Source organism: Danio rerio, chromosome 17 (assembly GCF_052040795.2).
Source record: "Danio rerio strain M-AB ecotype USA chromosome 17, GRCz13ab, whole genome shotgun sequence".
NCBI lineage: Eukaryota > Metazoa > Chordata > Actinopteri > Cypriniformes > Danionidae > Danio > Danio rerio.
The window spans coordinates 12,496,414-12,509,562 of NC_141037.1; the positions used below are offsets into that span (position 1 = coordinate 12,496,414).

General features: G+C 34.1%; 1 protein-coding gene across 3 annotated transcripts in view; it reads right to left on the minus strand.

Moving 5' to 3' along the window:
• The window catches only part of si:ch211-185a18.2, a 297,371-nt gene extending 287,107 nt beyond the window's left edge, over positions 1–10,264 (minus strand). The window contains exons 1-6 of one of the 3 annotated variants that reach the window (NM_001441598.1): positions 9,985–10,264; positions 9,656–9,801; positions 8,517–8,578; positions 8,357–8,423; positions 6,244–6,313; positions 5,978–6,155 (exon numbers count right to left, since the gene is read on the minus strand). In NM_001441598.1, the coding sequence (NP_001428527.1) occupies positions 5,978–6,155; positions 6,244–6,313; positions 8,357–8,423; positions 8,517–8,578; positions 9,656–9,801; positions 9,985–10,034 (573 nt within the window). In that variant the 5' untranslated portion in view covers positions 10,035–10,264. Of the gene's footprint in view, positions 1–5,977; positions 6,156–6,243; positions 6,314–8,356; positions 8,424–8,516; positions 8,579–9,655 lie in introns of all 3 variants that reach the window. The other 2 variants (NM_001441597.1, NM_001258228.2) reach the window with 2 other exon arrangements.
• Between the last annotated feature and the right edge of the window lie 2,885 nt (positions 10,265–13,149).

A 13,149-nucleotide genomic window follows, 5' to 3' on the forward strand; every position in this document is an offset into this window, starting at 1 on the left:
TATGATTTTTTTAGTTCAGCTTTTGATTAATGATTTAAGATTCTTCCTGGTGGTACCTTTTTAAAAATGTCCAAAGTACTCTCCTTAAAAAAATTGTCTAATGGTATTCAAACTTCCACATTCCAACAAAATATGTTTCATGGTAAGAGCAGCCTGGCAGTAATTACATTTGGATGGTGCTTCGTTATTCAGTAAATACAATTGAGTCAACCTAGAATGCCCAATTAGACATCTAGTATACAGTTTGATCATGACTGGTCTCAAAATGATAATTTGTTAAGTGTCTTTCATTTATTTCCGGGTAAATTTCATGCAATTTATTATTTATGCAGTTGTCCCATTCTCTTTGCCATGTTTCGTTTATATACAAATTAATTGTAGGTTTCAAGTTCTCAGGAGGAATTAAACATTCTGTCACTTTCAATGAGATGTTTTTCTGCTTCATCTACATCAGGGTTTTTCAAAGTCTAAGACAGTGGGCCTCACTTTTGACACAACTTATCCATTGGCGCCCCCCTCCTCCCAAACACGCACGCACGCACGCACGCACGCACGCACGCACGCACGCACGCACGCACGCACGCACGCACGCACGCACGCACGCACGCACGCACGCACGCACGCACGCACGCACGCACGCACACACACACACACACACACACACACACACACACACACACACACACACACACACACACACATATATATATATATATATATATATATATATATATATATATATATATATATATATATATATATATATATATATATATACACAGTATATATAAAGACACAGACAGATGTCAGACGGTTAACTCACTTTTATCATCATTTGCATGAAAGTGAAATTATTTACAGAGTAATAACAAGTATTTTAATATAACGTTTTTAAAAATAGGATGATGGTTCAATATGAATAGAACAGATTCAAGAACTGTCCATCCCAGTCAAAACAGTCGAAGAAAACCGACCCATTGTATTGGCAGGACTATACCTGTATTGGCGGGCTTGCCAAACAGAAGCGAATTCACAGCTATGGCCTTCTGGGTAAAAAAGGTTTTCTTATATTTGACATATTATTTTTTTGCTTTGTTTAATTAAAATGTTTAAATATAATAAAAAGTACATATAATAATTAAACTTAATAATTATATTTTTATTATATTATATTTTTTCCCACGCCTCCCCTGACATGCTCTGGCGCCCCCCAGGGGAGGCGCGCCTCACACTTTGAAAACCCCTGATCTACATTATGCAGTATTAAAATACAAATTCATGTTTGTTAACATTAGTTACTAGGGGTGTAACAATATTGTAAATACCGTCGTACCGCAATAGTATTGTTTTTCAATATTACCGTAGGCGCATGACTCAATAAAACAATATTTCTGAGAAATGTTTGCTCAGGCGAATGAAGCGAACGGGAGGTAGCGGGAACTGCAATTCCCATCAGCCTAGGCGTGGCCATCATCCTTTGCAGTCTGTTGTCACTACAGATCCAGTAATGCGGAAATGGAGTGTGCTGCTAGTAGCGGGGAAGAAAAAGAGCTGGAAATGGTCGAACCTAAATCAGGTTTTAAATCGGATGTGTGGAAGAATTTCGGTTTCTTTCTAAAAAGATATGAAAAAGGAGAAAAGGTGACAGACAAAGAAAAAAACGGTATGCAGGCACTGCCAGACTGTGGTGAAATATAAGTCGGGGAATACAACTAATAACAGTCAAGGGGACTGCAGAAACACAGCACACTTGTTAGATTGATGCAGACATTGACTTGTACCACAAAGAGACCTCTATCTCACTCATGGCTTGTCCTCTCAAGTGGTGGAAAGACAATGCACAGCGTTACCCACTGCTGTCAACCTTGGCTAAATCATATCTCTCTGTCCCAGAAACCTCAGTCCCAAATTAGAGGGTTTTTTCTGTTGCAGGGCACATGCCCAGAGATCCCAGCTTTTACCAGATTATAATTATATGATAATTTTCCTTAAAAAACCCATCTCTATCTAAGTGAGTGAGTGATTAAATGTTTAATGTGGTGAGTTTTCAACAAAACTAAATTGAAAATGTATTTTTTTAAATAGTTTAATAGTTTTTTGTTATTAAAATTGAAAAATTGAAGTTCCTGTCTCGAAACTTACAGATAAATGGCTAATTTGTATGTCATTGATATGTTCAGTGCTAAGGTAAATAAACACTTTTGGCACTTTTTTTTAGTCTTTTCATTAGTTTTGTTTTTCCTGTAAATGATTCAATAAATACCGTACCGTGCCATTCATACCGAGGTATTATCGTACCGTGAAATTCTGATACCGTTACATCCCTATTAGTTACTGCACTGTGAGTTAACATGAACTAACAATAAACAACTGCATTTTCATTAACTAATGTTAACTAACATGAACAAAATCTGTAATAAATGTATTGCCTGTTGTTTGTTCATGCTATGCATTAAATGGATATGCTCCACCTCTATTATGTGAGTTTGTAACACAGAAAAATAATAATGGCAAAGCAACACAATCTATTACTAGAGGAGCCAGTCTTCTCAATTAGAGCCAGTCATTTCTGGGATACACTTCCTATTGATTTAAGGGGTATTACAAATTATTCCACATTTAAATACAAGTTAAATAAATCTCTAAAAGCAAATCAAGATTGTAACCATCTGTAATTCTTTACTTTAAATTTTTATAGAATTCTTATTATATGTTTTGTCTTTTTGGTGTATGCAACTTTACTGTTATTGTATGTCTATTAATGTGTTTTTTTATTTTTATTTTAGGTTGCCTTTTTAAAATCGGGCAGGGGCAACCGATGGAAATTAGCCCTTGTGGCTAACTCTGGCATATTTATAGTTTTACTGTTTATTATTGAGCATTGTCCAAGTTAAAATAAAATTATTTAAATTTTACAGTAACCAAAAACAACCTTATTGTAAAGTGTTACCAATAATAAAACAGATCGTGCAAATGAAAATGCTATTGTGGGCACTTTAAAATGCAGTGAATAATTATTTCTTATTTAAATCTTTAGAATGGCTTTTACGAATATTTATGCTGTATCTGCAAATACTTGAAGACCTGAAGGGATAATTCACCCAAAATGACAAAGTTTCTTATTCTGTTGAACACAAAAGTAGATAGTTTTAAAAAAGCTGGAAACCTGTAAACATTGACTTCCATAGTATTTGTGTTTCCTATTATAGAAGTCAATGGTTCCAGGTTTTCAGCTTTCAAAACTTTTGTGTTCGGCAGAATAAAACTCAGCACCATGGTAGAGTAAATATCATCTTTGGGTGAACTATCTCTTTAATAGGCTGTTTATTTTCCAACACATTGATTAAAACATTTTCTGATTCTTTATGAATCAATACTGCTTCTTTTGTTAACATTCTTTAATTAAACTGATGAAAACTATTTTAAAGCATTTATATTTAATGTTATTGGTTTATACATCAAAAACCTTTCACCATTTTATTTATTGGATCTAGTTTAGCTGTTTTTTTTAGTTATTTAAACTGACATCAATAAAACATAAGTAACAAATGTAATGTAATGTAATGTGTATTTATATAGCGCATTTATCGTGTATGGTCATACACCCAAAGCACTTCACAATCATGAGGGGGGGTCTTTCCACACCACCACCAGTGTGCAACATCCCTTTGGATGATGCGACGGCAGCCACAGGACAATGGCGCCAGTACACTCACCACACACCAACTATCAGTGGAGTGAAGAGACATTGATAAAGCCAATTCGGTGGATGGGGATGATTGGGAGGCCATGTTCGTAGGGGCCGATTGAGGGACTTTGGCCAGGACACTAGGGTTACACTTCCCTACTCTTTACGAGAAGTGCCATGTTAATGTCCACAGAATGTCAGGAAATGTAGCTATTTCTCAAATGCGGGTCCCTTAATGTCTAAACAACTTCAAATTGACATTGACATCAAAAAGCAAACCAAAAATGTAAATAAGTTTTGATGTAAAAAACCTTGACGTCTATTTGACATCCACACACTGATGCACTTTTGACCACCAAAATTACGATACATAAAGCATTATAATATAAGAAAAGTTTTATTCATCTGAAAGCTTCGATTACAAATGAAAAATGTACACAGGATTTTAATGTATTCCTACTATGCTTGTAAACTACCTTGATGTCAAAACAATATCAAGTTGACATCTAATAGACCAATTGCCATGTTTGTAAACATTCGCGCAGGGAGGTGGCAGAAAGAAACCGGGAGTGCTAGCATTTACAGCGAGGGAATGACACTCGATGCGGTACAGAGTTTGTTGTCTTAGAAATAAGTTACATTGATTACACATTATATATATTATTAACATAATGCTTTCAGTGTATTATAACAGCTCGTCACCCAGTGATAAGCACAGCGATTCAGCAAAATTAACGGTAAAGTGAGCAACGTTCGTCTGACAGGTCCATTTGCGATAGCAACCTCCCAATGAATATTGGTAAAGACGAAATGACCAAGCATCCAGCCCCAAATATACAATCTCATTGAAGCTCCAAGTGATTTTACAAGAGAGAAGTTAAAGGTCCACAAGTCCTTGGATGCCAACAATGTTGTCTGTGTTGTCATGTGCAAGAAATAATGCTCCATGATAACCAGATTCAACACTATGTACAGCTAAAAACCGAGATTCTGCTTAGCCAAAGACAAGGAAAGAAGACGGAGTTAACGTTATACAAGGCCTGGGTAATTAATCACCAACATGCAAAACAACTGCATTCTGACAGTGAACTGCACCTGTTCGGCAGGGTATGTCAACCTACACATAGAGGTAAAGTTGTTTTTATATTCGCATATTCTGACTTTCTCCTTAATAGTATAAGTTCATAAAAGTATAATTTGCAAACTCTAAATAGCAAAATCATATTAGCAGCCAATGACTATAAAAGTACAACATTGTTCACAGTCAAATAAACAGTGTTAATGTTGTTTTCAAGACACACTAGCAGGTAATTTCAGACCGAATATTCAAAGTGCCGTGGTAAACAATATAGGGGGTGTGTCACAAGTTGTCACTGAATGAATGTGAATATAAAACCAACTTTACCTTAATAACTTTAACTTTTATGTTTTATTCTCAGCATTTAGTTTCCGCAGTTTAATTAACCATCTGTACCAGTTTTTGCTGTAATCATTGCTGCAATCAAATGCGAATGATGTGTATGATTCAGCATAGCGTGAACTTACCTGATACAACATGAGAACTGCAGAGTCCAGCATTTCTAATTAGGTCGTCGCTTCATTCAGCTCTCTTTTAGCCAAAAACGTCTGCAGTTAGCATTAAAGCAGTGTGGTGTATGGTAAAAGTTAAGTTTTCGAATATTTTGAATTTGGCATCCTACCAAACAACACCACATCTTTACTATTGCAGCCTGTCTTTTTTTTTTTTGCAACCGAGGACTTGTGTGATGTCATGTGTGACGTAGGTTGGTAATTGGTCTATACTGGCATAAAAACACACGCGCACACGCACACGCACACGCACACGCACACGCACGCACGCACGCACGCACGCACGCACACACACACACACACACACACACATACGCACACACGCACGCACACACATACACACACACACACACACACACACACACACACACACACACACACACACACACACACTCGCGCACGCACACGCACAAGCACACGCACACGCACACACACGCACACATTAAAAACTGATTACAGAAAAGTGCTGTAATTGATTATTAAAATTTTTTGACATCAGTGTTAAATCATAGATGTCAGTTTAATATTATTTCAAGATATTAAAGTCTAAGAGCTGGGGCTCGAACTTGGGACGATGTTGCACTACATGTCAGCGCACTAACCTCTGGGCTATCGGCACCAACTTGTTATTTGCTGTCATTTTTACATCAAGGCGTCCGCTGGGTTAACATATGAAATATGAATGCATGAACATGTTACCTTCATGAGTGGTGCTGTGGCTGCGAGAGTAGCAGCTGTTATAGCTGCCACACTTGCAGAAGTGCCAGGATCTCCTAATGGAAAAGCAGGATCTGGCTGAACTCTGGCTGGAGTTTGAGATCTGTCTTGGTTCAACACTTGTACTGTCACGTTACGTCCTATAGGAGCACCTTGGGATCTAAGGATCATGGTGACAAATAACATAAAACAATGTGCAAAATAATCATGTTTGAGCATAGAAATGTTTAAATAGACACAGGCTTTACCTCTTCCTGAGCGCGGCAGAAACCACTCCTCTTCCATCTGCAGAGAATGTAGAAATCTGCACATCCTCACCTAAGATATTAAGGAATTTCATATTGGTTTAAATTAGAGACATTTGCAAGAGTCTTTATTGCTTTATTGTTAACTATAACCATACATATAAACAGGGATAGTTGAACTTTAGGAAATACTTTCAAATGAAAAAAAAAATAATAATAATAATAATGATAATGATAATATGGTATGGAAAATACCCAAAGAGCTGTTTTTGCACAACGGATAAAGAAAAGGTCTGATAATCTTGCTCTTAAAAAAATCAACATACGTAATCAGAGGTAAAGCAGAGACTTTTAAAAAAGCGTGGTCTCCTAGCAGTTGCTTTATAAATGGATAGAAATATCTTTAAAGATGATTGTAATTTAAAATTCAATGTAATAATTTTTTTGTATTTGTATTTTTTATAGTTTTGCATTTTATTCTTTTTTACAATTTATTTTAAATGTTATTTTTATTTAACAAATGTTGGGGTGGCAAAGTACATTCTGAAATATCATACAAGTTAATATTCTGTCCTGTTTGCTGGGTTTTGCAATATAATGAAAATTATTTTTTTTAAAACAGTTGGGAAAAATAATAATGATAATATATAAGATAAAAATATAAAACAGTTTTTAAGGTTTACTTTTGATAGAAAATTGTACAACTTTAGAAGAATTCACACTTATTAATAATTTCATTTAAAGTCTCTCCAGATAAAAATAGCTGTCTGATAATATTAAAATTCCACAAAAACATTCCACAATGTTTCACAAAAACATGTTTAACAGTTTGGTTTCTATTGCAATAGTGACATTTTGGAGGTTCTTCTCCTTTGAGTAATTGTTCCTGCGTGTGTCTTGTGTGACCGATACAGCATGTTCTGTACACAGTCTCATCATGTTTTGCGTTAAAAAAAAAAAAAAACTTATTTCAGACTGGATTGCAAAAAGTTTATTTTTTGAGCGTGTTTATATGTGCATGTGTATATACACATTGCTGTGTATATAATTTCACTTTTTGATTTAAATAGCACTATTCTGAAAGATTTCATGAATTTAGATTGCCTCAGGAGATCAAGTGTTTTTCTATGCAGAGCATTTTCATTAAATGTAATAAATGACAAGCATATATAATTATGAGTGAATACAAATAGTTCAATAAACAGTGCTTTATGGTTTTCTGGGGAGTTCAACAGTATTCAAATATACAAATTGAACAATCCAACGTGAAATAAAAAAATAGATATATTTTATATAAATATTATATCCTTATCATTAAATCTTTTTATAAATAGTCTAATGTTGTGATGTGACTATTGTGGAAACACACTGCGATATCTATGCTTTAACCATATATTGCTCAGCCCTAATATATAGAAAAAATAATAATGATAAATTGGCAAACAACAAGATTACTACTTTAACACTTATATAAGAATAAAGGTAAAATTTTGAGTTTTTTTCTAGTTTTAAGATGACATAATAAAATGCCTAACACTACTAAAATCTAACAATAAACAAACGTTATTTAGACATTACAATAATCACAAGGACAAAATATTAATAATTAAATACTACAAAGAACACTTGGAAAAGATATCAGGCATCCGCTGCGTAATGTGCTAGATAAGGACTAATAAAGGGACTAAGCCGACAAGAAAATGAATGAATGAATAATATAATATAGGGCATCACTGTGGCGCAGTAGGTAGCACGATTGCCTCACAGCAAGGTCGCTGGTACGAGCCTCGGCTGGGTCAGTTGCCGTTTCTGTGTGGAGTTTGCATGTTCACCCCGTTTTGGCGTGGGTTTCCTCCGAGTCCTCTGGTTTCCCCCCACAAGTCATGTGGTACAGGTGAATTGGGTAAGCTAAATTGTCCATAGTATGTGTGTGAATGAGTGTGTGTGGGTGTTTCCCAGTGATGGGTTGCGGCTGGAAGGGCATCCGCTGAGTAAAACATATGCTGGATAAGTTAGCGGTTCATTCCGCTGTGGCAACCCCAGATTAATAAAGGGACTAAGCCGAAAAGAAAATGAAGGAATGAATGAATAATATAATATAATATAGAACTCACACCTTTTGACTTTAACTGTTCTGTCTGCATGATTGTGGATTGAGCTTTACTCTTCTCTTTCCTGGAGGTCTGGTAAATACATATAAAAATATATATAAATCAATGCAAGTTTAACAATATGCACACCCATTTTAAAATATTAAAATAAAAAGCAAAACTTACTTTGCCAAAAAGCCCAGCAAACTGGTTTGACTTGATTCCAGCCAGTGGTTCCTCTGGTCCAGCTGAATTCAGATAAATATGCATGTATTATTCTGAACACTTAATTGATGGCAAAGTTTAACACTGAGGTAAAGTTGGTTTGATATTGACACACTCAGACTTTCTCCATAATAATATAATAAGGTTAACACTGTCGTCAACAGAAAGAAGGTCACTGGTTCGAGTCTCGGCTGGGCCAGTTGGCATTTCAGTATGGAGTTTGCATGTTCTCCGCATGCTCCAGTTCCCCCACAGTCCAAAGACATGCGCTTTCGGTGAATTAAATAAACTAAATTAGACATTGTGTGTGTGTTTAAATAAGTACTGGGTTGTAGCTGGAAGGGCATCCGCTGGGTAAAATATATGCTGGAATAGTTGGCAGTTCATTCCACTCTAGCAAACTCTAAAATAAAGATTAATCCGAAGGAAAATGAATAATGAATGAATATAAGCAATATCAAAGTACTATTAGGAATATCACAGTACTATTAAGAATAGTAGGACTCTCAACATACTATTAGGACTATCAAAGTACTATTAGGAATATTAGGACTCTCAACGTACTATTAGGACTGTCAAAATTCTATCAGGAATATTTTGACTAAGTACTATTAGGACTATCACAGTACTATTAGGACTATCACAGTACTTTTGAGGAATATGAAGACTATTAAAGTGGTATTAGGACTATCAAAGTACTATTAGGAATAGTAGGACTCTCAACGTACTATTAGGACTATCACAGTACTTTTGAGGAATATTAGGACTATCAAAGTACTATTAGGAATAGTAGGACTCTCAACATACTATTAGAACTATCGAAGTACCATTAGGAATATTTGGACTATCTAAGTACTATTAGGAATAGTAGGACTCTCAACGTACTATTAGGATTATCAAAGCACTATTAAGAACATCAGGACTATCAAAGTAACTTAATATTACAACATTGTGTTCGCAGTTAAATAAATTGCGCTAATGCTGTTTAAAAGTCACATTTACATGCAATTTCAGACCAAATATTCCAAGTACATGGTAAATAATATAGGGACGTTGTCTATGAATATAAAGCTTTACTTTAATAAGTTTAACAGCGTTACCTGTATCTGATGCTGTAGGCAGATTCACAGGAGGGATTTCTGTCCTTCTCTCGTCCGCAGAATGAACATGTTCAGAGTCTGACAGTCTCCTGATGTAAATGTTAACTTTATTCTGATTCTTATGCTGTATTTCGTCTCTACCGGCTCTGGTTGAGTGAATTAGCACATCTGCTGCATCAGAACTGGATGTCGAGTCGTTAAAGTGTGTTTTATTGTTCACAGACACACAACAAGAGTCCATTTCCACTCTTATATCAGTAACATGCAGACCAGTAACTTAGTAGTTCAGGGCTGATGTCAGTCGGTATGAAACGTTTTAATAGTCTTACCGTAAAGAAGACGCCAACATATCGATTACTTGAAGGATTTCCAGAAACATCCAGAGATTGCAAAAACTGATGATGTTATCAGAATTGTTTTTGAATTTCCCGCCGCAGGTGTTTTTAAAAGCAACAGGTCGGATTAGCCTCGCTTATTTGTGTTCATATGACAAATCAAGTCACTATTTCGTGGTAGCTTGATGTGATATTCAAATGATGTAGTTTCAGTTTATTACATCCATTAATTTCCACAGCGTGGGTTGTTGTTGCTGACAACAAAACTTAACATAACCGTGAACGCCGAAACAACGGTGAAATATCAAGACGGTAAACAGATTTCAAAATAAAAGTCTTGATTTTATTCATTTTTGGAAGTCTTGACTCTGCTGCCCCCTTTCGATTCTTATCAGAATGATTAAAACAGTTGACAGATTGCAGAAAAACTTTGACGAATGCATGATTATTTTTAGAATTGTAAAACTGTCTATGATACGCTCGATAATGCTTTGAAGTTGATCATTTTTCTTGGGAAGTTTCACATAAACAAGGCAAAAGTAATGTCTATTACTCCTTTTTTTCTGTAAAGATTTTAAAATATTTTACAATTCTTTGACATCAATTACAAGATACAAGAAGGCTATAAAAACCTCTCTAATAATGAAAAAAAAAATCTATTCAATCTAATAATTTAAATACGATGGATCTCCTCATACAGTTGAAGTCAGAGTTATTAGCCCCCCTGAATTATTCGCCCCCTGTTTATTTTTCCCCCAATTTCTGTTCAACAGATAGAAGATTTTTTTACACATGTCTAAACATAATAGTTTTAATAACTAATTTCTAATAGCTAATCTATTTTATCATTGTCATGATGACAGTAAATAATATTTGACTAGATATTTTTCAAGACACTTCTATACAGCTTAAAGTGACATTTAAAGGTTTAACTAGGTTAATTAGGTTAACTAGGCAGGTTAGGGTAATTAGGCAAGTTATTTTATAACGCTTGTTTGTTCTGTAGACTATCTGAAAAAATATCTATAGCTTAAAGGCTAATAATTTTGACCTTAAAAGGGTTCAGAAAAAAATTAAAACTTTTTTATTCTAGCCTAAATAAAACAAATAAGACTTTTCCAGAAGAAAAAAAAAATATATATATATATATATATATATATATATATATATATATATATATATATATATATATATATATATATATATATATATATATATATATATATATATATCAGACATAGTGTGAAGATTTCCTTGTTCTGTTAAACATAATTTAGGAAATATTTAAAAAAGACAAAGACAATCAAAGGGGGGCTAAAATTCTGACTTCAACTGTATAATGTAGTATTTTTGTTTAATGTATGTTCTGCATCCCTACGTTTTGTATAACTGTTACTCTATTATCATATAATCCTGTATGCTTGTCAGTTAAATGCTTCAAAAAAAAAATCTGGATAAAAAAATAGATTACAGAATAGATTGCAGAAACTTAAAAAAATTTGGAAAAAAACGAAGATGTAATCTGCTTAATACATTTTAAAGAAAAGAGAAGGAAGAGAAAAAAAACATATAAATTAAAGTAGAGAAAAACACAGAGAGACCAGAGGGGAAATTATATGATGTTATACACTTATTTTCTTTACTTTTAAAAGACTTTTTGTTTTATGCCCATTAAAGACATGACTTACGGTGACTTATAGTCAATTAAAAAAATTGCCAGAGTTCGATTTTTTCCAAAAATGTTCATGTACATGTTAAACGGTTAACAATGTACTGAATGCAGGATTTAGAGTTGTAATAAAAGAAAATTATGTCAAAAGTATTTAAACAAATATCATCCTTTGTCTTTTCTGAGAGATAGATACTGGTTCCGTCAAAAATAGTTTCACACAAGTACATTCACAAAAAAGATGAACAACAGTTTCTTTCAAGTCACAAAATGTACATTTGTTTTCAATATTTAGCATATATTTACGATAACCATACTGAGATCCAAAGAGTTGCTTTTTTTGAGATTTCCAACGTCATTTGAGTTAAAAAAAAATATAAAATAAAAAATCTACAATTTAGAGTTTTTACGTTTTGTTTTTATTTTTAATTGTACAGCATGTCCACTGTAGTGGACCACAGGCCCGTTTTAGAATCCAAACTAGAGCCAAACTCAGACAACAGAACTGTACAGGATATGGCTGTAAAGGGATATAACAGTAATGTAACAAAAACAAAACAAAAGCCATTTTTTTCCTTTTGTTATGAAATTCCTGAAACAATTTAGTCTGAAAGAGATGTTAATCCAAAACAAACTCAACATAAAAACAATTTAAAAAAAATCATTCTCTAATTGTCTGATTGTCAGACTCTAAGTCAGAGTCTCCCTCAACTATCTAATAAAGAGTCCTCTCTGCTTCAGTTCTGCCTTCTACAACATGCAGTCATTAATTACATTAAGATGGTCCTGGTGTCCACTATAGTTGACATTTAAAAAAGGATGATATTTTGTAACACAAACAATTAAAAAAAAATAAAAAAGTAAAAAAAAGTAAAAAAAAACATTTACATTCCTCTCTCCTTCCCATAAAATTTGCTTGTTTGTATGCTGGCCATTTTGGATGCAGTTTTCCTAGTTTGGCAGCCAACCAAATGACATATCACTAGAAAGCCCAGGATGTCCTCTGCACAGTACAACAGTACTTGACAGAGTAGCTCAAAAAGAAAATTCATGAAAACGCAAGGTCCACTACAGAGGAAGTCAACCGGCATGGTCTCAGGAGTTAATAGTGCTATAAGGATAGCATCTATGTAATATTTTACATGTAATTTCTTTAACTTTGTTCATTAGCAAGTATTTATGTGGATGATTCCAAGTAATGTCTCAATTTATGATAGATGTGGCCTGCCATTAAAAAAGAAGCTGGAATTGTTTTATGGTTAAATAAATTCTGCATCACAGTTATTGAATTTGTAATCCACTATTGATATCCCTTCTTTTGAGATTGGGTTGTTTGGTCTATATGAAGGATCCAAATAAAAAATTTGCATCCTTTCATAAAGTTTTTGAACCATTGGGAATGGCATTAATTACTGTGTTGAATTTTTTTACTAAGGGTTCAAAAAGTTTAGCTTGGAAGGATGGACCATGAGATTGACAGGCAGATTGGT